Consider the following 26,839-nt stretch of genomic DNA (forward strand, 5'->3'; position numbering starts at 1 on the left):
CAGAGCCCTGGGGCACCCCACTACACACTTCCTTCCATGTAGATGCGGTTCCATTGAGGACCACACACTGAGTACGGCCTGTCAGCCAGCTACGAATCCATCTGGTGGTAATGCTATCTAACCCACATTTTTCTATCTTATCAAGTAGTAGGTTGTGATCTACTTTATCAAATGCCTTACTGAAGTCCAAGTAAACTATATCTACAGCATTCCTCTGGTCCACTAGTTTTGTCACTTGGTCAAAGAATGTAATAAGATTTGTCTGGCATGATCTGTTTTTGACAAACCCATGTTGGCTTTTAGTGATAACTTTGTTCGCATCAAGGTGTTCACTGGTTTGTTGTTTGATTATCTTTTCCAGAATCTTCCCAGGTATTGAAGTCAGGCTGATAGGTCTGTAGTTTCCTGGATCTATTTTTTCCCTTTTTTGAAGATGGGAACTACATCAGCTCTCTTCCAGTCCTCTGGTAGTTCCCCAGTGCTCCAGGATCTTTGAAATATATAGTTCAGTGGTTCTGAGATCACGTCTGCCAGCTTCCTTTATTATATCGGGAGCAGCCATCATTTCCAGACTGGACACCTCTTAAAATATTTTATCTTTACATTCCAGATAAAGTAGGATATGGGACTACTAGAATAGGGGTTGTAGGTAAATCTGGCTGTAGTTTCCTGGATCTATTTTTTTCCCCTTTTTTGAAAATGGGAACTACATCAGCTCTTTTTCAGTCCTCTGGTAGTTCCCCAATGCTCCAGGATCTTTGAAATATATAGTTCAGTGGTTCTGAGATCACATCTGCCAGTTCCTTGAGAACCTTGGGGTGTAATCCATCTGGTCCTGGTGATTTGAACTCATCTAGGCTGGACAGGTGCTCACTTATCTACCTTAAAAGATGTTTTAAATTTAAACCTTTAAAGATGTTTAAAGAGGTGGATAAGGGAAACACTGTGGACATAGATTACGTAAACTTCAGTAACAAAGAAGACCACAGCCCACTTCTTGATATGATAGAAAAATGCAGGATAGACAGCATCAGATGGATTCCTAATTGGCTGACTAACCACACTCAACAGGTAGTCCTCAACTACATTGACATGGAGAAAAGTATGCAGTGGGGTACCCTATGCTTCTGTCTTCACTCCAGTACTTTTCAACATCTTCATAAATGATCTAGATGAGGGGATAGAAGAGGTACTCATCAAATTTGCAGACAACACCAAGCTGGGTGGAATAGCCAACACTGTTTTTTTTTAATTTATTTAATTCCATTTATATCCCGCCCTTCTCTGAAGACTCAGGGCGGCTTACAAGCTTAGCAGTAGCCTTCATTCTATGTATATGCCTGCTTATTAGGGCTTTCACCCCCCCAAGCGGCATTATTACAAAGTCAGCTTATTGCCCCCAACAATCTGGGTCCTCATTTTACCTACCTCGGAAGGATGGAAGGCTGAGTCAACCTGTTGAAGTTGTGGGTGCTTCATCACTGGAGGTTTTCAGTATACTGGACAGCCATTTGTCTGGGATGGCACAGGTTGTCCTAATCAAGCTGGGGGCTGGACTAGAAGACCTCTGAAGTACCTTCCAATCCTACAATTCTAAATTCCTTAAGCCAAAGACACTTTGCATGATTGGAAATGTTTCTCTCCATCTGGGCTCAGCTGGCATTGAGGGGTAAATTGCCAACTGACTCTCCTTCTGTCTTATTTGTTGAGATCTGCTCTCCCTTCCATTTCTTTCCTGGCCTCCCACCCCATCTCTCTCCACTCCTGTTGGGAAGTCACATGTGGAACTACTGGTACATAAATCAGTGGGCCTCAGCTGTGGATGTGACTAAAAGAAAAGTGCTTTGGTGGTGATACACTACAGGTATGGTTAGCGAAACTGCTTCAGGAGAAAATTGGGGGGAACCGGTGGAAGTGCCCTAAATTCTCAGAATAGGGTTAGATCATTTGCAGCTCACCTAGTATTGCAGGAACCAGACATTGCCTAGGTAGGTTTGTGGGCCACAATATGGTTTGTTTGGATACAGGAGGAGTTGTAGTTGTTAGCCTTGGCTTGAAGTCTCCAGCCAAAGTCTAGTGTTGGAAGTTGTACCAATATTTTCCTGTTAACTGATTGCACTTTCCCTCGCCCTCCTCCCCTCCCCTCCCCCCCCCCGCCTCCTCCTCTTAATTTTAATCTTTTGGTTCATCACACAGTCAGTCAGATGTTCAGACTGGATTTGACATTTTTTTCTACTTATCAAGTCCTTTCCAAGGATGTGGGATAAATAGATCTGGTGTTTCAGATATCGTCGCAGGATGGAAGCTGTGCTGAGTAAAGCCGCCTTTTGCAATTGACTGAGGGTGAATTTGTCAATGCCGATGGTGCTCCAACTGTTTTGGAATTGCACCCAAGGCACCTATTATGATTGGTACTACCTTTGATTCTTTATCCTTATCCTTTTCCTTGTCCTTGTCCTTGTCCTGTCCCTGTCCCTGTCCCTGTCCCTGTCCCTGTCCTGTCCTTGTCCTTGTCCTTGTCCCTGTCCCTGTCCCTGTCACTGTCCCTGTCCTGTCCTTGTCCCTGTCCTTGTCCTTTTCCCTGTCCTTGTCCTTTTTTTTGTCCTTTTGTCCTTTTTTTATTAAAAAGTTTTGAAGTACATTTTTGAACATAAACCCCATCCCCCCCTACCCCTAACCCATACCCTAACCCACCCAATACCCCTACCTCCCCCAGCCCCCCCCCCGACTTCCCAAAGCAGAATGCAGGGTATTATTTTCACAATCTTAATCTAAAATATACTAACTAACTATAATTACACTTTAAATCCAGTTGCGCTTTAACTCTCCTTAAACATCATAATATATCTCCATTACAAATATTCTTCACATATTCAATAAATAAAATAAATACAAATGTTCTGAGTTGGAGGTAACCTTTGGGCATTCCGCCTTGAAGTGCGCGACATTCCCAGCACAGAGACGTTAAACAGCATCTACTAAAGTTGATCATTTTTAAATCTGCAGGACCGAAAAACTTGCCCGTAGGCGTTTTAAAAGACTTGACTGAGGAGCTGTCTGCACCCCTGAGACTGATTTTTAATAAATCTTGGAGTACTGAGGATGGTCCTGAGGAGTGGATAACAGCTGAACCCACTATAGCAGTGTTTAAAAAAAGTAGACGGAATGAGCGCGGTAAATATTAAGTCGATCCTGGTTGGAAACAATGAATGGAGGGAATGAAGCGTCAATCACCAGAGAATGATAAGATCTGAGATGGATAATTAGGGCTGCCTGTTGATTTTTAAAAAAATTCATATTAATTAAAACTTTAATTGATAATCAATTGCGTGATTAAAGCCTAATTTTGTGTATTGCTATAATCCATCAATGCTTCCAACAGTGGGGCTTTGTCGAAACTCTGCAAATGTATAAAATAAGTCATTGTTTGAAGGAAACGTCATGGGTCCATTTTTCTCAATCCAACAGCATTCCCTTATTCATTAAATCTGGCCTCATTCCTTAATCCAGGGGTGGGCAACCGGTGCCCCCTTATGACCTGTGGACTTCAACTCCCAGAATGGCTGTCTCAGAAAGTTCACAGGTTGCAAAGGGGCCATAGGATGCTAATATATGAATTAACACTGATAACACAAATCAAGACACTTGAATGGGGAAAGTCTCTCTATGAGTAGTCCTCAACTTACAACAGTTCATTTAAGGACTATTCAAAGCTACAACGGCACTGAAAAAAGTGACTTATGACCATTTTTCAAACTTACGACCGTTGCAGCATCTCCATGGTCACGTGATCAAAATTCAGACACTTGTCAACTGACTCATATTTATGACGGTCGCAGTGTCCCGGGGTCACGTGGTCCCCTTTTGTGGCCTTCTGACAAGCAACGCCAATGGGGGAAGCCGGATTCACTTAACAACAGTGTCACTAAATAACAACGATTCACTTAACAACTTTGGCAGCGAGGGTTGTAAAATGGGGCAAAACTCACTTAACAACCGTCTTGCTTAGCGACAGAATTTTTGGGCTCAGTTGTGGCCCTAAGAGGCAAGCCCTCTTAATGTGCCAACACATTTCTCAGAGAAAACTCTGGAGTGTTTGCAGGGTCTGTATGTTAAAAAAAATCAAGATGGTCTCCCAAGCCTTTTGGGCACATCGTCTAAAGTGTCCATCACCAACACTTTGACCATCTTGCTTGTTTAGAAACGGCCCTCCCTCCCCCCCTCCAACTTCTCCCATGACTTCTGGGCTGGTTCCCTGCTTGTGGCTTTTTCAGGCAAGGGGAATCTAATCTAATAGAGCCTTGGTGGAGCAGTGGGCTAATGCCTCCTGAAGTAACACCAGCTGCCTGCAATTAGTGCAGGTTCGAGTCCCACCAGGCTCAAGGTTGACTCAGCCTTCCATCCTTCTGAGGTAGGTAAAATGAGGACCCAGATTGTTGGAGGCAATTAAGCTGACTTTGTAATAATGCCGCTTGAGTGTGTGTGAAAGCCCTAATAAGCAGGCATATACATAGAATGAAGGCTATTGCTACGCACATTGATTTGTGCTTCTTAGATTGTAAGCCGCCCTGAGTCTTCGGAGAAGGGCGGGATAGAATAATAATAATAATTATTTTATTTATATACCGCCCTTCTCCTGGGATTAAAAAAAAATTCTTTCCTTGCATTTGACCTCCACTGAGCGTTTGACAGGTGTGATCTGGGCTCCTGGCTGTTTGGGAGCATCTCCTTGGCTGCTTCTGAAGCTTTCCTATACATTCCTTCCTGCAGGCTGGGAAGTCAGGCTCCCCAGCAAATGGCTTCCCGTGAATCAACAGGGTTCCCGTAATTAAGAGCAGCCACGGGGCACAAGTGGCGGAAGCCACGTTGCCTGCCTCCGTAGCAGACGCATCATAGGAGGAGGTGCAGGAGAGCCAGCATCTTCCCCTCCCAGGTTTTCTGCACCAGGGATTCTCAACCTGTGGTCCGTGGACCCTGGGAGGCCACGATGTTGTTACAGGCTTGAAGAAATGTTATGACTGAAATCTTAAGTCTTGGGGATCCATGGCCACAAAAGGTATCTAAAAAGGGTCCGTGGTGAAGAAAATGTTGAGAACCACTGTTCTACAACATAAAGGCCCCTCGTTCCAGAGTGAATTTGGGGCCTTCTGCCACCACAAAAACACACACGGATGCAGAAGTGCACAGACAAAACTTTATGGCCAAACTATAAAAAGGTAAAGGGTCCCCTGCACATGCGTGCTAGTCGTTTCCAACTCTAGGGGCCGGTGCTCATCTCCGTTTCAAAGCCAAAGAGCCAGCGCTTGTCCGAGGACGTCTCCGTGGTCATGTGGCCGGCATGACTAGACGCCAAAGGCGCACGGAAGACTGTTACCTTCCCACCGGAGTGGTCCCTATTTTTCTACTTGCATTTTTACGTGCTTTCGAACTGCTAGGTTGGCAGAAGCTGGGACGAGTAACAGGCGCTCACTCCGTTATGCGGCGGGCCAAACTATAACATCTCCTTAAAATGTTTCAAAGAATCATGCTTTGGCATCCAGCAGTTTGCGGTTTATTTAGACCTGCATATTTAGGGAATTGTTTTGTCAGGCTACGTTGCACATGTCTAAAGATTCTTCAGACAAGTTAAATAAAGAACTTTTAAAAAAAAGGAAGGAAGCTGGTGCTGATCAGGGCCCAGTGGTGAAATCAGTGCACAGTTGTCCGTCCAACTTGCCCAAGGTGGAGAAACACGGCCTTAAATGTGGCTTAATAGAGGTAGTCCTCAACTTACAACCACAGTGGAGCCCAAAATTCTGTTATTAAGTGAGATATTTGCTAAGTGAGTTTTGCCCCATTTTATGACTTTCCTTCCCGCAGTTTTTTTAAGTGAATCCCTGCAGTTGTTAAGTGGGCAACACAGCTATTAAGTGAATCCAGCTTCCCCGTTGATTTTGCTTGTCAAAAGGTCGCAAAAGGGGATCATGTGACCCTGGGACACTGCAGCCATCGTAAGTACGAATCAGTTGCCAAGCATCTGAATTGTGACCATGGGGATGCTACAAAGGTCGTAACTGTGAAAAACGGTCATAGGTCACTTCTCTTCAGCGCCGTTGTAACTTTGAAGGGTCACTAAATGAAGTGTTGTTAGGTCGAGGATTCCCTGTATAGCTTGTATCTGGTCCTATTAGATCTCTCAGCGGCTTTCGATACCATCGACCATGGTATCCTGCTGCGGCGTCTCAGGGGGTTGGGAGTGGGAGGCACCGTGCTACGGTGGTTCTCCTCCTACCTCCAGGGCCGCTCGCAGTCGGTGTTGACAGGAGGGCAGAGATCCGCCCCGAGGCCTCTCATTTGTGGAGTCCCTCAGGGGTCGGTTCTCTCGCCTCTCCTGTTCAACATCTATATGAAGCCGCTGGGCGAGATCATTCGTGGTTTTGGGGTGGGGTATCACCAGTACGCTGATGATACCCAACTTTTTCTTTCCACCCCGAACCAACCCAGTGATGCCCTCTCCGTGATGTCCCGGTGCCTGGAGGCGGTTCAGGTCTGGATGGGGAGAAACAGGCTTCGTCTCAATCCCGCCAAGACTGAGTGGCTGTGCATATCGGCGTCTCGGGTTAACCAAGTTATTCCACCTCTAATGATGGGGGGTGAGGTGTTACCCCCCGTTGATAGGGCTCGCAACTTGGGCGTCCTCCTGGATTCACGGCTCAATTTTGAAGATCACATAGGAGCCGTGACCAGGGGGGCTTTTGCACAGGTTCGCCTGGTGCGGCAGTTGCGTCCCTATCTGGACCGAGACGCCCTACGCACAGTCACTCATGCGCTTGTGACCTCCCGTTTGGACTACTGTAACGCTCTCTACATGGGGCTGCCCTTGAAGACCACTCGGAGGCTTCAACTGGTGCAGAATGCGGCCGCGCGAGTTGTAATGGGGGTTTCCCGATACTCCCATGTAACACCTCTACTCCGCGAGCTGCATTGGCTTCCGGTTGCCCTCCGGGTGAAATTCAAGGTGCTGGTTATTACCTATAAAGCCCTACATGGCCTGGGTCCGGGTTATTTGAGGGAACACCTGCTGCCGGCATCAAACGCCCTTCGCCCAGTGCGCTCCCACAGGGAGGGTCTGCTCAGGGTTCCGCCGGTGAGAGATTGCCGGCGGGTGACACCCAGGGATAGGGCCTTCTCAGTGGGAGCGCCTGCCCTCTGGAACCAGCTGCCGGTGGAGCTGAGAACTGCCCCCGACCTCCGATCATTCCGTCGGGGCCTGAAGACCTGGCTCTTTGAGCTCTCGGGCCCAGGCTGAGGAGAAATTTTTAATTGGGGTTTTAATTGTGTACAGGGTCAATTTAATATTTTTTAATATGGTTTTAACTTTTGTATGTTGGATTTTTTAATTCCCTGTAAACCGCCCTGAGTCCTCAGGGAAAGGGCGGTATACAAATGCAACTAAATAAATAAATAAATAAATAAGCGAAGGCCAAAGAAATAAAGCTGGAAAAGCAGTGTCTCCTCAACCTTGGCAAGTTGAAGATGTGTGGACTTCAACTCCCAGGATTCCCTAGCCAGCAAAGGATTCTGGGAACTGAAGTTCACACATTTTCAACTTGCCAAGGTTGAGAAACACTGTGTTAGAGCATTCCCACAACCTGCCAAGTTGGGTTGGCCACAACTCGGAACCAGAAATTTTTGACCCCGCAACCAGCTGGATCTGTAATGGATCCCAGCCAGTGAGAAGTGACCCTCTAGGTAGGCAAGCTGGCTCCAAAGGGGTGATTCCTCTAGCTGGCTGCCCTTCATTTGGGAAGGGAAGAAATGCTGTTCGATCTGGGCTCCAGGCAGAGGAAGGCTGGGTCTGCTGGGCCAGGCAGGAGACTCATGGCAGCGGTCTGAAGAAAAGGAGAAACAGGGAGACAGGATAGCAGTCTTCCAGTATTGAGGGGCTGTCACAAGGAAGAGGGGGTCAAACTGTTCTCCAAAGCACCAGAGGGCAGGACGAGAAACAATGGTTGGAAACTGATCAAGGGGAGAAGCAACCTGGAATTAAGGAGAAACTTCCTGACGGTGAGGAGAATCAACCAGTGGAACAGCTTGCCTCCTGAAATCATGGGTGCTTTTAAGAAGAAACTAGACAGTCACTTGTCTGTGATGGTAGAGGCTCTCCTGTTTAAGTGGGGGGCTGGACTAGAAGACCTCCAAGGTCCCTTCCAGTTCTATTCTATTCTATTCTATTCTATTCTATTCTATTCTATTCTATTCTATTCTATTCTATTCTATTCTATTCTATTCTATTCTATTCTATTCTATCCTATCCTATCCTATCCTATCCTATCCTATCCTATCCTATCCTATCCTATCCTATCCTATTCCATTCCTATTCTATTCTATTCTATTCTATTCTATTCTATTCTATTCTATTCTATTCTATTCTATTCTATTCTATTCTATTCTATTCTATTCTATTCTATTCATTCCATTCCATTCCATTCCATTCCATTCCATTCCATTCCATTCCATTCTATTCTATTCTATTATTCTATTCTATTGGATTCATAACAGGAGATCCTAGAAGCAACCCTCTGGTGGGAGATCTAGGATCTAGGCTTGGGCAGGAACAGAGAACAATTTTAAAAGGCTGCTGAGAATAAATGGAATTTGATTAGGTTGATGCCGGTGCTCATGTTTGACTGCTAGATCTCTTAACCAGTTCATTACTCTTCAGGCTTTCCGATGCATTCTTAAGGGCTAGGAACTTTAAAAACTTTCTAAATTCTCAGTATTTTCCATAAAGCTAGGGCTGATTTTTGCTCTCTTGCTTTTGGTGGGTTTTTTTTTTAACTCTTCAGTTTTTCAGCCTAGATGCCACCCTGGGAATTCCTGGCAGCCTCCACCCCAACTACTAACCAGCTTTAGACATTAAACAACATCCCCAGGATGTTGCCCTAAGAGCTGACTGAAGGCATCTCTGATGTGATGGCCTCTGTGACAAAGCTATAGATGCTGACAGCGTGCACATGATCCTGCATGTGTTTGTGTGCATCGGGATAGCTGTTGAATTCTTGCCCATTTCGCGCAGCTTCCAAATAATGCTAGTCCTCAACTTACAGCCATTCATTTAGTGACAATTCAAAGTTACGACAGCACAACAGCACTGAAAAAAGTGACTTCCGACTGGTTCTCATGCTTACAACCGTTGCAGGATCTCTACAGTCACCTGTTCAGAGCTTGGCAACCAGCAGGTATTTATGACGGTTGCAGAGTCCTGGGGTCACATGATCCCCATCGGCAACCTTCCCAGCCAGCTTCCGACATGCAAAGTCAGTAGGGGGGAAAGTCAGATTTACTTAACAACTGCAGTGATTCACTTAATAACTGTGGCCAGAAAGGTGGTAAAATTGGGCAAGACTCAGTTTACAACTGCCTTGCTTAGCCGTGGAAGTTTGGGGCTCAATTATGTTATACGTTGAGGATGGCCTAGGCCAGGGGTAGGCAACCTATGGGAGTTGAAGTCCATGAGTCATAAAAGCGCCGAGGTTGCCTACCCCTGGCCTAGGCCCTATGTTCTGCTGAAGATGGCTGGAACTCTTCCGAAGAGGTGCTTGAACCCAGGGCATTAGAAATGCTTCTCTGTTCATGAAGGGTTAATACGACTTTACAATGCCTTGGTAAGGCCACATCTGGAATGCTGCATCCGGTTTTGGTCACCACGTGTTCTGTACCAGCCTGCTACCGGCCCTGCAGAAAAGGCAGGGACAACCTCTTTTACAAGAAGGCAAGAGGCTGGAACTAAGCCTGCCAAATTTATGGATACAAAAGCAAACAGAACAAGACACGAACCATGAAACAGGAGCTATTCAAACGGTTGCCTTCAGCAAACCAGCCCTCCCACGCATTCCCCTTTTATACAGTTCAGGGCGTGGCTTCACTCTGCCTCCTTCCGAGGTGCCCCATTGCCTTCCTCTGTTTACTCCTGATTGACTGCCTCCTGCGTCGGGCGTCCTTGAACAGGGCCAGCTGTGGGTCATCTTCATCCACGCTGTCAGGCTCACACAGCTGGGTCTGCATCGTGACCAGGTGGGAGGGGCCTGGCTGAGGGCTCTCATCAGCAAGCTCTCCAACCCCCTCAGCAAGCTCTTCAACGCCCCCCTCCTCCTCTGAGTCGTCCGACCCAACTGCCGAAGCCACAGGCTGACCCTGAATCACAACACCATGATGTAAAAAAGAGGTTGAGACTCTAGAAAGAGTGAAGAGAAGAGCAACAAGGATGATCAGGGGACTGGAGGCTAAAGCATGTGAAGAACGGTTGCTGGAATTGGGTATGTCTCGTTTAATGAAGAGAGGGGACGAGGGGAGACATGATAGCAGTCTTCCAATATCTCAGGGGTTGCCACAAAGAATAAGGGTGTGTGTGTGTGTGTCAAGCTATTCTCCAAAGCACCTGAAAGCAGGACAAGAAGCAACAGATGGAAACTAACCAAGGAGAGAAGCATCCTAGAACTAAGGAGAAATTCCCTGACAGAACAATTAATCAGTGGAACAACCTGCCTCTAGAAGTTGTGAATGCTCCAACACTGGAGGTTTTTAAAAAGAGACTGGACAGCCATTTGTCTGAAATGGTATAGGATTTCCTGCCTGAGCAGGGGGTTGGACTAGATGACTTCCAAAGTCCCTTCCAACTCGATTATGATTATGATCATCATTATCATTATCATTATCATTATCATTATCATTATCATTATCATTATCATTATCATCGCTCTCTTTGCTCCTGCAGTGGAAGTGAAGATCGAGGTGGTGCTGCCGGAGAAGGAGCGCATCAAAGAGGAGACGTCGCCCAATGGGAAGGCCAGCCCTATCGTCTACAAGGCCAATGGCACCTCGCGGCATTACCAGCTGGAGGAGCACCCGGTCAACCTCAACCCTTACCGGAATGTGAAGGACGTGGTGGAGGCCTCCGTTTGCCACGTGAAGGACCTGGACAATGGACAGTCAGTGGGCCTAGGACTTCTTCTTGGGTTTGAAAACTGATCCGGTGTGTCTCAAGCTCAGCCACTATAAGATGTGTGGACTTCGACTCCCAGAATCCCCCAGCCGGCAAAGCTTCTGGGAGTTGAAGTCCACACATCTTACAGTGGTTGAGGTTGAGAAACACTGCTTTAATCAAAATGAGGTGGGGGGGGGAGGCCTGCCCCCTGCAAACTCTGCATGTCCCTCAAAAGATTACTTTGCTCCCCAAGAACGGTGTCTAAAAGACTTTTAACAAATGGCGATGCTCCTTCTTGTTCTCCCTAGGATGCGAGAAGTCGACCTGGGCTGTGGGAAGGCTCTGCTGGTGAAAGAAAACGGAGAGTTTTATGCCATGGGTCATAAGTGTCCTCACTACGGCGCCCCGCTGGTGAAAGGTGTGTTTTGCCCCCCCACTTTAATCAAGGGCCTGGATGTGACTGAAAGATCTTAGGCATTTTCCAGTTGCGTTTTCTGCACCTACAAGCACACTTGTTCTGTTCTACCTCTCAAATGCCTTAATGTGCATAAAAGTCAGAACGATTGCTTTGCAGATCAGAACTCTGTTTACTAACTTTCAGAGTGGCTTTTGTCCTTCAGTGGATCCCTAGCCCCAGCATTAAATCTGGGGAACTGAAATCCTAGCCCACCTTTGTTTTTGCAGCCTGTCTCTCCTTTTTCTAGTGTCCCTCCCGTTTACAACAGAGTTCGTTAAGTTTGGCAATTTTAAGAGATACGGACTTCAACTCCCCAGGAATTCATGCGTGCTGGTTGAGGAAGTCTGGGAAATCGAGACATCTTAAAGTTGCTAAGGTTGAGGACCACAGCTCTCCTCCTGCAATGCCTATCTCACCGGCAAATCTTATTTTCTGTTCAGCTACCTATTTTTGTTTCAAAGCAATAAAAGTCAAAGGTGTTGTCTACTTCCAGCTGAGAGGGAGACTAATTTTGCTGTTGCTTTCTTGGGATCCTCCTTCAGGCGTCTTGTCCAAAGGCCGGGTCCGTTGCCCGTGGCATGGGGCTTGCTTCAACATCAGCACTGGTGATATTGAAGACTTCCCAGGGCTGGATAGTCTCCCCAAATTCCAGGTGAGAATGGAATAGAATAGAATTCTTTATTGGCCAAGTGTGGTTGGACATACAACGAATTTGCCTCCGGTGCATAAGCTCTCAATGTACATACAAGAAATAGTGATGTCATGATAATAAACAACATAAAAATACATTCAGAGAACTCTGCATTTCAACAGCAGACAACAACAATCATTTGATGAAAACGTCCTCTCAATCCGTGCCACTGGGAATATGCAGCAGCCCCCCACCCTCACCCCATTTTGCAGGGCTTCAGACAAATGGCTCCTTCAGTGTATTGACCGGGGTTCCTGCCAGATATCCCAGCAAGTCTCTTTAATCCCTTTAATCCCTTGACCAGGGGTGGGCAACCTTGGCTCTTTTATAACTCGTGGACTTCAACTCCCAGAATTCCTGAGCCAGCTAATTCCTGGCTTAGGAATTCTGGGAGTTGAAGTCCACGAGTCATAAAAGAGCCACGGTTGCCTACCCCTGGTCTAGACCAAAATTTCTCAACCTTAGACACTTGAAGATATGTGGACTTCACTTCCCAGAATTCCCCAGGCAGCATGAAGTTCATACGTCATCAAACGTCCAAGATTGAGAAACCCTAAAAAGTCTTAGAGATTTGGACTTCCGTGACTGGGGACTATCAAAGCCCTTGGAGGGGCTTCCCCTTACACACCTGACCAGGTCTACTGAGGTTCCAGGGTGAAGTCAAGATGGGCACGAAGGAGGCAGTTTGGGCCCCTCCTCAGTAGCCCAGCTCTGCCCTATCAGTCCTCCAGGTCAGGGAGAGGAATTATAGAGGGGCTGAAAGGAAATGGGACTCTACACAAAATGCATGCGTGTGTGCATGCGCGCACGCACACACACACACACACACACACACACACACCGCCTCCTCGTCAGCAATCATGGACATAATGAAGCCTTACACAAAGCTCTGTCCGGAATAGCAGCTGATGCTGTCTCACAAGTGCCTAACCAACTCTTTGCTCTGAGACCATTTCTTTGGTCTCAGGGTTGAAAGGGAACTTAGAGGTCATGTAGCCAAATCTGGACAGGATCCCCTGGAGCAGCTGTGACAAATGATGATCTAGTCCCATTGAAGATTTCCAGGGAAGCCAAAGTCAGCCTGTGACCTGGAATCCTTGAGCTGGGAGGGACTTTGGAGATGATCTGAGCATCCTTCTCGACCATCTGCTTGATACTGTTTTCCCCATAAGACAACTTTGTTTTTAGTGGGGTGGGGCGAGGCAGCTGGTTTAGGATTATAATGATCAAACGCTTATTTGAACGAGAGTGAAAGTTGCATCGTGAAACATGATGATGTTCTTTCTTGTTCCAGGTGAAAATTGAGAAGGAAAAAGTGTACATCCGAGCAAGCAAGCAGGTGAGCTGTAGGGTCCCCGCTGGGCCATTCATTCTTCAGGGCAGCTTCCCTTGGGCTGTCAGGAGAGTTTGCAGGACCAGGAGGCTGGGGGGGGGCAGGCATGCGCTGGCCACTGTAGTGGAGCCCTTGGGGAGCAGGCTGTTCCTCCTTGTGGCGCCTTTTCAGGTGAATATCTCTTGCTTAAAAGGCTGAGCTTTCGTGAGCTGCCTTTCCTGGCCACGGGTGCCTTGGACTAACCTTGATTGGATGGAAAAGGTACTAGCAGACCCCTTCCTATTGATTGTAGAATTTGGAGCTAGGTTCATACAATCTGCTAATTCTAAACCAAGTTTTACAAATCACAATTGCTGTGTTGTCGCCATAACTTGCACTCAGTTCAATTCACAATTTTGCTGTGTCCAAGGCCAGTGTGGAATGGCAGGCAGAAAGAGGGTTCCCACCAGTCTGGCATTCCCTACAGAGGCCTCCAAATCCAGCAGCTTTAAGACTTGTGGACCAACTCTCAGAAATCTCCACCCGGCATGGGTAGTGTAGTGTGTTGCACGGATTAATCTGCATGTTGTTTCTTCCTGTCCTATTGAACTGGCCGGAAGGGCATGCTTTGGGCACCTAGGGAGCCTGTCTCCCTTTGAATCGTCATCCCCTCTAAGATTAAACTGGCCCCATCCCTGCTGGCCTTTCTCAAGGCCTCGAACACTTAGCTTTGTGCCTCAAAAGGCCTGGGAGGAGCAGGCAACTGGTCAGTGAATGCCCCGGTGCTATGCGTTTAATTTTTAGTTTCTATTTTTTCATTTGTGTATTTTAATTATTTGATTGCAAGCCACCTACAGTCACACAAAATGAACCTGGGTAGCCATATAAATCAACTAACTGAATGAATGAATATAAATGAATGAATGAATGAATGAATATAAATGAATGACTCAATGGATGGATGGATGAATATGAATGAATGAATATAAATGAATGAATGGATGGATGAATGAATATAAATGGATGGATGGATGGATAGATGAATGAATGAATGAATGAATATGAATGAATGGATGGATGGATGGATAAGTGGATGGATGAATATGAATGAATGGATGGATGGATGGATGAAAATGAATGAATGAATATAAATGAATGAATGGATGGATGAATGAATATAAATGAATGGATGGATGGATGAATGAATATAAATGAATGGATAGATGGATGGATGAATGAATGAATGAATGAAAATGAATGGATGGATGGATGGGTGGATGGATAGACAGACAAATGAATTAATGAACATAAATGGATGGATATAAATGAATGCATGGATGGATGGATGGATATAAATGAATGCATGGATGGATGAATGAATATGAATGGATGGATGAATATAAATGAATGGATGAATGGATGGATTAATGAATGAATGAATGGATGGTTGAATGAATGAATGAATGAATATGAATGAATGGATGGATAGATGGACAGATGGACGGACGAACAGACAGACGAAATTAATGAATTAATGAATATAAATGGATGAATGAATGGATGGATGGATGAATGAATATAAATGAATGGATGGATGGATGGATGAATGAATATAAATGAATAGATGGATGAATATAAATGAATGAATGAATGGCTGAATGGATGGATGAATGAATGGATGGATGTGTGTAGAACAGCCTTTCCCAACCTGGGTGCCTTCAAATCCCCGATTCCCCCCCCACCAGCATGAGAATTCTGGGTGCTGAAGTCCACCTTTCTGGATAGGGCCCCGGTTGAGGAGAATTGGCCCTAGGCGTAGGGATTGGGATGTTGCCTGCTTCCGTCCGGGACTGAGTTGACCTGACCCCTTCTTGCACCCCAGGCTCTTCAAGCCCAGAAGCGGACGAAGGTGATGGCGAAATGCATCTCACTCAGCAACTACAGCATCAGCAGCACCAACGTGCTCATCATTGGGGCAGGTACTGGCTGGTGGAGACAGGAAGTGTCCAAGGGGGAAGGTCTCAACTTGGGGGGGGAGTCAGAGCTCTGCTTGGATGGGGATCCTCCTGGTGACTCCACTAAGTGTCTCATGGAGCAGGGATGCCCACCCATCTCTTCAGAGGACCAAACTGAATCTGGTTTTGCCCGGATTTTCGGAGAATTCTGGGAAAACTCACAAGGATACCCCATTGTGGAAACCCGATTCAGTTATTCAGATCGATTTTCTCATTCTGAAAAATCCATTCAGTCTGGGGATTCTGTAGAACTGTTTTTGGATCAAACCGTTGTCCAGCCCAATTGATACCTCTGGTCTGGAGTGGCACCGTCCCTACTTCCTGGGAGCCTCAGGAGATACTCTGGGAGTAAGGTAGAGAATTCCCTAATGGGGAATTCTCAGCTGCGAAAAGATGGCTGCTCCCACCGACAGTCACTTCTTCTGGCAGGTCCTGCTGGGCTGGTGTGTGCAGAAACGCTGCGTCAAGAGGGCTTCTCGGATAGGATTGTGATGTGCACAATCGATCGCCATTTGCCCTATGACAGGCCCAAGCTGAGCAAGGTTGGTGCCCACCTAGGAATTTCTCCAAGGCTTTCTCCAGGGCGATGGGTGGCTGGTCCAATTTTCCTTCCTATCCCTAACCTCCGAGAGTCGAGCCTCTTTGAATGAAACAGAACTCCTTTTCACGCAGTTCATGGATGTCCATGTGACTTGTTCATCCTGGATTTAAGGGCAGAGTTAATGTGGAACCTCCGCTCTTTCTCCTAAAAGAGACCGGAATTAAGCTTCCACAATCTCTAACGAATCAGAATCAGAATAGAGCTGGAAGGGATCTTGGAGGCCTTCTAGTCCAGCCCCCTGCTCCAGGGCCCCAGGATTTTTGAAAGATGTGGTGCAGTGGTTCCGAGATAATTATATTTTACAGTTAGGTTTTGGTAGGTCGGGCTATAGTTTTTTTCCTGTGTGAAGACTGATGCGAAGAATGAGTTAAGCAGCTCTGCTTTCTCTCTGTTATTGTTACTTCCTTGCCTTCTTCTCTCTTTAGTGGATCGACTGTTTCCTGGACTTTTTTCTTGTTACTTATATGTTGAAAGAAACCTGTTTTTGGTTCTGGCTTAAGCTCCAGAGCTGGACTGACAAAGGTCTGTCCCTCTGCAGGACTCTCTTGGCCCAGGGAAGGCTGCAGAAGACTCTCAGGGGGTCCCCAAGCAGTCTTCCCAACGGTGTGTGGGAATGCCCTTGAGAGACAGGAGGAAGAACGGCAGACTAGACAGCAACCAGATAAGAGGCAGCTGAACCCCCAGAAGAAATGAGGGCGGGGGAAACATCTCAGAAGAGACCCTGCCTAGATTCTTGGGCTGTAAAGGCGAGTGGGGGGAGAGGTGTGCTTTCAGAGTCTGTTAATGGTACCTTACAATAAAGTTAGAGTTGGTACTTCTGTTGTGCTTCTTGCCTGGACTACCTCACAACAATCTGACAAGCCTGAAAGCACATCCCTCCCCCGTCACCTTTAGAGTGCAAGAAACTAGGCAGGGTCCCTTCTGAGACGTTTCCCCTGCCCTCATTTCTTCTGGGGGTTCAGATGCTTAGAAAAGAATAGAACAGAACAGAACAGAACAGAATAGAATAATAGATAATAGAATAGAATAGAATAGAATAGAATAGAATAGAATAGAATAGAATAGAACAGAACAGAACAGAACAGAACAGAATAGAATAATAGATAATGGAACAGAACAGAACAGAACAGAATAATAGATAATAGAATAGAATAGAATAGAATAGAATAGAATAGAATAGAATAGAATAGAATAGAATAGAATAGAATAGAATAGAATAGAATAATAGATAATGGAATAGAATAGAATTGAATAGAATAGAATAGAATAGAATAGAATAGAATAGAATAGAATAGAATAGAATAGAATAGAATAATAGATAATAGAATAGAATAGAATAATAGATAATGGAACAGAATAGAATAGAATAGAATAGAACAGAATGGAACGGAACGGAACGGAACGAAACGGAACGGAAGAGAACAGAACAGAACAGAACAGAACAGAACAGAACAGACAACAGGACAGGGCAGGACAGAACAGAATAGAATTCTTTACTGGCCAGGTGTGATTGGACAGAAAAGGAATTTGTCTCGGGTGCAGAAGCTCACTGTACCTGTAAACAGCAAGCAATAGGTTATAGTTCATAAATCATATTTACAATCAGTAATCATAAGTTAGAAGCAACATTTGATAAATTGTAAGAAACTAGCAGGAGAATAGAATAGAATAGAATAGAATAGAATAGAATAGAATAGAATAGAATAGAATAGAATAGAATAGAATAGAATAGAATAGAATAGAATAGAGCTGGAAGGGCCTTGGAGATCTTCTAGTCCAGTCCCCCACTCAAGCAGGAGACCCTATACCATCTCAGACAAGTGATTGTCCAGCCTCTTCTTAAAAGCCTCCAGTGATGGGGCACCCACAACTTCTGGAGGAAAGCTGTTCCCCTGGCTAATTGTCCTCACTGTTAGGAAGTTTCCCCTCAATTCCTGGTTGCTTCTCTCCTTGATTAGTTTACAACTGTTTAAGATATTAGAAAAGATGAGAAAAGATGAGAAATGAGACAATGCTGTGGGAATTCACTGTTCAGCAGAATGATTACACAGGGGAGAAAATTACCTTTGTGTCTGGTTGTTTTGGCATGTAATGCCCTATAGCGGCGTCCCAAGGGGAGAAGTTGAAAAATAGATTATGTCCGGGATGCAAGGGGTCTGTAGAGATCTTCTCAGCCCTTTTATCTGGCTGTTCCCTAGTCTGCGGCTCTTCTCTTGTCTCCCAAGGCCATTCTCATAGACCAGGGGTCTTCAAACTGGCCCTTTTATGACTTGTGGACTTCAACTCTCAGAATTCCTCAGCCAGGCAGTTGAAGTACACAAGTCATAAAAGAGCCAAGTTTGAAGACTCCTGTCTTAGACTGTAATACCTCCTTAGTGAAACCCTTCAGGTTTATGTGGGATTACAACTCTCAGAACACCTGGCCAGCCTGGCATACATCTGGAAGGCTTTTAATGAGTATCTAAGAACAAAATTGACTTCTGCTTTCAGTCAATGGATTCCCATGCTGACCAGATTGCTCTGCGTCCTAAAGAATTCTTCCGCACAAACGACATTGAGGTCCTGACTGAAATGCAGGTGAGGTTAGTCTCTGAGGAGGGGGGGAAGGGAGCTTCAAAACGGGCCTGGCTCTCTTTGTGGGATGTGGGAAGGGAGAGTCCATGTGCCATGTGGACTCAAAAATGGTCTTTGTTATTCACCCAGAGATGGTTTGGTTTAACCCCCCCTTTGGAGAGCTGCTCTACTAAAGCTGGACCAGTGGAGGCTTGGGTTCATCTCCTAAAATGGTGCAGGATGGGGACAGTTGACTCCCTAAATCCTGTCCGCAGAGTGGACTCTGTCTGTTTGGCTGTTGCTCTGATGGAAAAAAGAAACCGTTAAGAAATTACTGTTAAGGACCCATCCATATTGTTTCAGGTGGTGGCTGTGGACATCAAGAACAAGACTGCCATTTTCAAGGATGGGTTTAAGATGGAGTACAATAAGCTGCTGCTGGCAACGGGAAACACGTACGTGGGCCCAGGAGGTTTTGCACCAAGTGTTGGGGTCTTGTTTTTCAGGAGGGGAGGGGGGAGGTTTTTTGCATTCCAAATGTGTCAAAGAAAGACTGGCTGAGCCAGGGGGAGGAGTCAAGTGGGGAATTAGTCTGGAACCTTTAAGTAGGCAGAATAGAATAGATCTGGGCCTCTGCTTCCCCTGATATCTTGGCCTCGTGAAAAACCAGACAGGCTGCAGCTCCCTGCACCATTTGCTAAGGACTTCCCAGGACTTCCAAGGGGGGACTGGAGGCTTTTCTTCCGAGACAGAAGGCCACAGCAAAACCCACCGTGCATGTGAGCCATCTGCCAGTGTGGAACATTAGTCTTCTTGTGGTTTCTCAGTGCCAAAGGAAAAGTGACTGCGTTGCCCGCAGCGAAAACCCCTGGAACATTGGTCTGCATCATCTGGAAGGGAGAGAAGAGCTCTGTTTGTGGGGGGGACGCCTTGCAAGAGGGGGACATGGAATGGTCCATTGCAGGAGGAAAGGGGGAGGAGATAGGAGGAAAGAGGGAGATAGGGAAGGAGGAAGAATAGAATAGAATAGAATAGAATAGAATAGAATAGAATAGAATAGAATAGAATAGAATAGAATAGAATAGAATAGAATAGAATAGAATAGAATAGAATAGAATAGAATAGAATAGAATAGAATAGAATAGAATAGAATAACAGAGCTGGAAGGGACCTTGGAGGCCTTCTAGTCCAGCCCCCTTCCCGAGCAGGAGAACCTATACCATCTCAGACAAGTGACTGTCCAGTCTCTTCTTAAAGACCTCCAGTGATGGAGCGCCCACGATTTCTGAAGGCAAAGCTGTTCTACTGCTTGATTGTTCTCATTGTTAGGAAGTGTGCATGCAGAGTCCAGGTTGCTTCTCTGCTTGACTAGTTTCTTGCCCTGCCCTCTGGTTCTCTGGAGAATACTTTGACCCCCTCTTCTTTGTGGCAGCCCCTCAAATATTAGAATACTGCTATCAGGTCATCCCTAGTCCTTCTTTTCTCTAGACTAGCCAAATCCAAATCCTATAACCGTTCTTCATATGTTTTAGTCTCCAGGCCTTTGATCATCTTAGTTGCTCTTCTCTGAACTCTTTCCAAACTCTCAACATCTTTTTTATAGTTGGGTGATCAAAATCGGTTGCAATATTCTAGATGTGGTATACATATATGTGATTTTGATTCCATGCCTCTGTTTATACAACTCAGGATTTTATTAGCTTTTTTGGCTGCTGCTACACGCTGCTGATTCATATTTAAGTTATCATCCACTAGGACTCCAAGGTCCTCCTCACAATTACTGTTTTTGAGTCAGATTTCACCTAATCTGTACTTATATCTTCAATTTTTCCTTCCTAAATGTAAAACTTTGCTTTTCTCCACATTAAAACTCATTTGCTGGATAGGGCCCATTGTTCAAGTTTGTCAAGGTTTTTTTATGATCCTGAGCTTGTCTTCTGGGGTGTGGGCTATTCCTGCCAGCTTAATGTCATCTGCAAATTTGATAAGTTCCCCTTCTATCCCCTCATCTAAGTCGTTTATGAAGATATTGAAGAGTACTGGGCCTAATACGGAATCTTGTGGTGCCCCACTGCTTATTTCCCTCCATGTAGACATGGTGCCATTAAGGACAACTCCTTGAGTATGGTTTGTCAGCCAGTTACAAATCCATCTGGTTGTGATGCTGTCTGTAATGTATTGGCCTTATATGTTTAAATCACTTGCTTTGTGTCCAACTGTTTGCTTAATGGCTGACGTACTTTTGTATGTTATGTAACGGTTGCTGGGCTGAGCTAGACTTGCTGTCTCCAGTCTGTTAAATAGGTTTTGGGCAGGAAACTGCTACTTTAAATCTATTGGTCGCCGCCTAGAGGCCAACCATATAAATAGCTGCACAGCAGCTATTAGGGTGCTTCTGTTATGTTCTGACTTTGAATAAACTTGTTGCTGTTTGAACACCTCGTCTCGCTTAATGCCTGTAAGAACTGAATACTTAACGCTGTCTATTCCACTTTTTTCTAGCTTACCAAGCAGTAGATTGTGGTCTACTTTGTCGAATGCCTTGCTGAAGTATAAGTATACTATGTCCATAGCATTTCTCTGGTCTACTAGTTTAGTCACTTTGTCAAAGAAAGAAATAAGATTGGTTTGGCATTTTAACAAACCCGTGCTGACTACTAGTTATAACTTTATTTATTTCTAGATGTTCGCGGATCTATTTTTTGATTACCTTTTCCAGGATCTTCCCAGGTATTGATGTTAGGCTGAGTGGTCTGTATTTTTTTTTGTTCCCAGTGTTCTGTAGAGTTTTACAAATTTTTAAAAACCATGGTTAACCCTAATCCATTTTAGACCACATAGGAGGAGAGCTGTGTATGCTGCCCAAAAAACAGGCGGAGATTGAACTATTTTATTTATTCATTTTATTCATCCCACTTTTATTGTTTTCATAAGTAACTCAAGGCGGCAAACATACCTAATAATAAAAGGGATGAAAATGATAAAAGCCAGGAGCTGCAGTTCCCTTTCTCAGATCGCAAAAAGGGATGCCTTTTACTCAAATGGGGTAGCCAGGATTCTAGTCTTTTCCTAATCTAACTTGGCCTAAGACGTTTTGGAAGGTGGACCAGGGTGAAGGAGACTTCCTTCCTGGTTGTCCCACTTGCCCTTGTTTGATCTTTAGAGGATTCCTTGCCCTGACTCTCCCCTCTCTCCTTCCAGACCCAAAACACTCAGCTGCAAAGGCAAGGAAGTGGAGAACGTCTTCACCATCCGGACCGTGGAGGATGCCAACCGGGTGGTCAAAGTGGCCGCTGGCAAAAACGCCGTCGTGGTGGGAGGCTCTTTCCTTGGTGAGCAAAGGCTGCGTTGACGGCCTCGGAAGCTGAGCTGTTTCGTAACGTGGTTTCTTTAACCTGAGCTTAGTATGCAGTAGGACCCAGATTGTTGGGGGCAATTAAGCTGACTTTGTAATAATGCCGCTTGGGGTGTGTGTGAAAGCCCTAATAAGCAGGCATATACATAGAATGAAAGCTACTGCTAAGCTTGTAAGCCGCCCTGAGTCTTCGGAGAAGGGCGGGATATAAATGGAATTAAAATTAAAAAAAATAAAATAAAACCAACGGTCGTGGTTTACTACCTAGGGTTTACGGCTCAGCATGCAAAGCAAATCCTGCTGCTTTGTAGTTTATTGTACAAACCATGATTGATGGTTTAATACAATGTGTGAACATAGGCTAAATATCTCTTGAAAATTAAACTCTGGCCCCAAGATGGAGATGTGGGGGGGGGGGGCTTCCCCATCAGTTGTTTTTTTCCTCGTTTCGCCCAGTTGGCCCTGTTTCAGCAGCCGGGTCTCCTGCCTTTGCGCTGCACCAACCTGCAGGATCCCCACTCTCATCATGGCTGTTTCTGACGGCGCCTTCCTAACCCTAACCCTGCTCCCTCTTCCCTTTTGCAGGGATGGAGGTGGCCGCCTACCTTTCGCAGAAGGCTCATTCGGTCTCCGTGGTGGAGCTGGAAGAAGCACCTTTCAAGAAATCCTTTGGGGAGAAGGTTGGGCGAGCCCTCATGAAGGCAAGGCAGCTGCCCAGGGGGGGGCCTTTGGGGAGGGGCGAGCCTTGTTTTGAGGGGCCATTGGGGAATGTTGTTCAACCTTCTCTCCCCTCCCTCTTCCCTTGGACAGATGTTTGAAAACAACCACGTGAAGTTCTACATGCAGACTGAAGTGTCGGAACTGCGGGAACAGGAGGGCAAGGTAGAGCCGGATGGATGGAGACTAATCCAGGAGAGATGAAGGAGAAACTTCCTAACAGTCAGATCAATTGACCAGTGGAACCGCTTGCCTCCAGAAATCGTGGGCGCTCCATCACTGGAGGCTTTTAAGAAGAGACAGGACAACCACCTGTCTGAAATGGTGTAGGGCCACCTGCTTGACCAGGGGGCTGGACTAGAAGACCTCCAGGGTCCCTTCCAGCTCTATTCTGATTGAATTGAATGGAGTTTAGTGAGGCTTTGGGGCCCCTCAAGACCCTCCATTGAGCCTCTGGTTGGAAGAGGCAGGCTGGTGGGGGGCAGTCTCTTTGCAAGCTTTGGAACAAGTAGCCAAGTGAAAAAGGTGGGAAACCTGCATTTCTCCTGGGGAGGCCACCTCTGCAGACGGGATGTCTGCTTCATCATCTCTGCCACCTCCTGTTTCTTTTGGGGGGGGGGAAAGAAAAATACGAATGTCAAGAAGAGAATGGGGCCCTTCCCATCTCTGACAACCGTCTTCTACCACTTCCCCAACCCAGCCCTGTCCGGACATGACTTGACTGCCACCCCCATCAGCCACAATCCTTCCAGCCAATATCCTCCCATACCCTCCGCTGGACTCATTTTGAGAGCTTAGGATTCTGCCACAGTGGTGGAGGCACTTCACAAGACAACTGGTGACTTCCTTGGACAAGGGCAGGCGTGGAGGAGGGGTGGCTGCCTGACCACCTTGCCTTATTCTGTTTTCAATTGCCCAGAGCTTGGAAGGTGGCCAAGATCTTTCAAACAGCATCTTTCTGTTTGAAACAGCCCAGCCACATCCATCCACCTACGGAGGGTGGGAAATCTCTCCCACCCTGCAGTGCCTTGTTTTCTGGCTTCAGCCGTGTCTCAAACAAATCAATTTGTTTTTTTTGTGGGTTTTTTTTGTTTTAATTTGCTGCATTTGACCTTTCCCCAAAGCTAAAGGAGGTGGTGCTGAAGAGCGGCAAGGTTCTTCGGGCAGATGTCTGTGTGATCGGCGTAGGTAAGTTGCTGGAGAGCTTTGGGGGCATGGTCCGGGGCAGGGGTAGGCAACCTTGGCTGTTTTATGACTCGTGGACTTCAATTCCCAGAATTCCTGAATCAGGTTCAGGAATTCTGGGTATTGAAGTCCACGAGTCATAAAAGGGCCAAGGTTGCCTACCCCAGGTCTGGGGGCAACCAAGGTCAAGATGGCTCCAGGACTGCACAATCAAAGTTCACTCTCTCTTTTTTTTTTATTAAAGAGTTTTACAAAAACAAAATTTTACAATATATCCCCAAATCCCTCCCACCCCAAACCCACCCACTTCCCCCCCCCACTTCCCAGAGCTAAATACAGGATTATAGTTACAATAATCATATTCTAAATAAAAATTATGCATAATATACAATTAACCAAATTTATAATGCGCTTTAACTCCCCTTTAACATAACTACAAACAATGTACCAATAACAATATCCCACTAAAATCTACTCATAAGCTAAATGGTACTTTTTGGTCCCATATTTGTTTTGAATATAATTTATCCATCTCCTCCAAACTGAAATATATCTTTCCTGTGAATGATCTTTCAAATAAGCAGAAATCTTAGACATTTCTGCAAGATTCGAAACTTTAAACACCCATTCTTCTACAGTGGGCAAACTATCCTTCTTCCAATATTGTCCCACCAGTAACCGTGCTGCCATTATCATGTTCAACATCAAGTTAGTTTCTTTAACATCACAATCTACAACAATGCCCAATAAAAACAATTGCGGGGAAAACTTTATCTTTCTCTTAAAAATCTTTTGAATGTTCCACCAAATTTTAATCCAAAAAGCTTTTATATTTCTACAAGTCCACCACATGTGAAAATAGGTAGCTTCTAAACTACCACACCTCCAACATTTAGACTGTAAATTAGGATACATGTTGGACAACTTCTTGGGATCCAGATGCCATCTATAAAACATTTTATAAAAATTTTCTCTTAGATTTTGAGCCTGGGTAAATTTAACATTTCTGACAATCAAAGTTCACTCTCTTCATGTGTCACATGCTTTGGTCAGTTGTACTTGGCCATCTTGACCTTTTGGATACCCTCCTGGGGATGTTCCTGACTGCTCCTGTGTTTTGGAAAGCCTTCCTTGACCCTTCCCCACAATGACAACCCCGCCTATTGCAATCATACAGCTCTGTCTGTCCACCAGGGGGCAGCACGTAGCTGACAGTTGCTGCATTTGACAAAAAGCCACTTTGTAGATTTTTGGATGGGGGACCATCTGGAGATTCTAGGACTGTTACTAAGCTGGAAGGGAGACTATGGCAAAATACTCCTGTGTGGTTGCCCAGAAAATTGTCCCTGTAGTAGGTCACAGGATTCAGTGAGGAGAGTGAGAAGGGAGATTATATCTGACATTGGCTGAAGCAATAAACGAGACAGAGACACCAGAGATGAAGAGAGGCAAACACCATCTTGATGTCAAGAAATCCACATGAAATTCCCACTTCTTATCTGAAAAACATTTGTGTCTGTGGAAAAGAGAAAAAGTGAGAAAGTAAAGTTTTATCTATGACTGAGACACCCTTGCACGAGATAATTATTTGATGCGACAGAAACCGGGCTCCACCGAAGGCACGAGAGAGTATGAGAAGGAAGCGATGGCCTGACGGGGAGGCCAAAGAGTGCATGACTTTGGCAGCATAAGGGAAGGGAGATGCTCAAGGATGCTTTATTTTGTTCATTTAAAGCATTTTAATTTGCTTTCCCACCAAAAAGCCAGAACACTCTACGGGCCACCAAAGAACAACCACCACCTAAAGATAGTTACGAGCTAAAAATTGTAACTTGGAAGGGAAATAGAAGGAGGAGGAAAGGGGGGGGGGAACTTACAACAAAGCACCAATTAGTAATTGGGACTTAAAATTGTATTATTTCCAGTTTATATGGACAGTCTATCCTTCTATGATTTTTAAAGCAGATGGCGTTATCAAGGGTAGCGCGCTTGGTAATAGTCTTTTCCGTGGTTCAGATAAATGGGGCTGGGGGCCAAGAGTCCCTCCCACTGTTAATGCCCCTCTTCTCTTTGGTGCAGGGGCCACGCCGGCCACTGGCTTTTTGAAGCAGAGCGGCGTTCATCTGGACTCCAAAGGTTACATCGTGGTGAACAAGGTAGAAGCAGCCAACCAGGCCAAAGAGGGAGGAGCTGGGGGTTGAAGTGGCTGGTCAAACACTGGATATTTTATTTTATTTTATTTTACTTTATTATTTTATTTTATTTTATTTAGGGAAATTTATATAGCCACCTACTTGCTCACAGCAACTCTAGGTGGCTTACAGAAAATCAAAACACACACACCCACACCAATCCCCAGTTGGTTAATTCAGTCAGAAGACTGAGTGGAGTCCTTGATGCTCTCTGTGCTGAGTGCTTTGCCCGCAGACGTTGCAGTGCCCAACTAGGGAACATCATCAGTGCAAGGGAGGGTGGGGTGCACAAACCACCAAATCAAGGAATCCACAGTTCTGCCCTGTGGAAGTGCTTCAGGCAAGATGGTGGGTATCCATTTATCTATCTATCTATCTATCTATCTATCTATCTATCTATCTATCTATCTATCTATCTATCTATCTATCTATCTATCTATCTATCTATCTATCTATCCATCCATCCATCCATCCATCCATCCATCTCAAATTTAGTGAAATTTAGTCCCTGTTTCCCCCCCGCCCCCAACTCAAATCTTGAAGTGGTTCTGTTCTGTGTGGATCTCTTTTCTCTCCATTTGAAATTATCTGAGTAGAAACATGTCTGTGTGGGGGGTGGGTGGGTGGGGGCTGCAGCTGTGTAATCGAAGCCCCAGCCTTTTTATAACACAATCCTTGTTTGTGGATCCCCACAAACAGGGCGTCTCCAAATAGGGGACACACGATAGCAGTGTTTCAGTATTTGAGGGGCTGCCACAAAGAAGAGGGGGTCAAACTATTCACCAAAGCACCAGA

The 26,839-nt window shown here is 45.5% G+C and overlaps 1 protein-coding gene across 2 annotated transcripts in view; it reads left to right on the plus strand.

Annotated features, from left to right (window-relative positions):
• The window catches only part of AIFM3 (AIF family member 3), a gene marked incomplete at its 5' end in the record, with an annotated part of 55,041 nt that overhangs the window by 12,154 nt on the left and 16,048 nt on the right, over window positions 1–26,839 (plus strand). The window contains 14 exons of one of the 2 annotated variants that reach the window (XM_081339135.1): window positions 3,007–3,174; window positions 10,757–10,970; window positions 11,275–11,384; window positions 11,966–12,075; window positions 13,409–13,453; window positions 15,309–15,405; window positions 15,871–15,983; window positions 18,533–18,619; window positions 18,959–19,050; window positions 21,797–21,927; window positions 22,536–22,651; window positions 22,761–22,832; window positions 23,792–23,855; window positions 25,932–26,008. In XM_081339135.1, the coding sequence (XP_081195261.1) occupies window positions 3,007–3,174; window positions 10,757–10,970; window positions 11,275–11,384; window positions 11,966–12,075; window positions 13,409–13,453; window positions 15,309–15,405; window positions 15,871–15,983; window positions 18,533–18,619; window positions 18,959–19,050; window positions 21,797–21,927; window positions 22,536–22,651; window positions 22,761–22,832; window positions 23,792–23,855; window positions 25,932–26,008 (1,496 nt within the window). The remainder of the gene's footprint in view (window positions 1–3,006; window positions 3,175–10,756; window positions 10,971–11,274; window positions 11,385–11,965; window positions 12,076–13,408; window positions 13,454–15,308; window positions 15,406–15,870; window positions 15,984–18,532; window positions 18,620–18,958; window positions 19,051–21,796; window positions 21,928–22,535; window positions 22,652–22,760; window positions 22,833–23,791; window positions 23,856–25,931; window positions 26,009–26,839) is intronic. The other variant, XM_081339136.1, reaches the window with a different exon arrangement.

Source organism: Vipera berus (genome assembly GCF_964194415.1).
Source record: "Vipera berus genome assembly, chromosome: 14".
NCBI classification, from domain to species: domain Eukaryota; kingdom Metazoa; phylum Chordata; class Lepidosauria; order Squamata; family Viperidae; genus Vipera; species Vipera berus.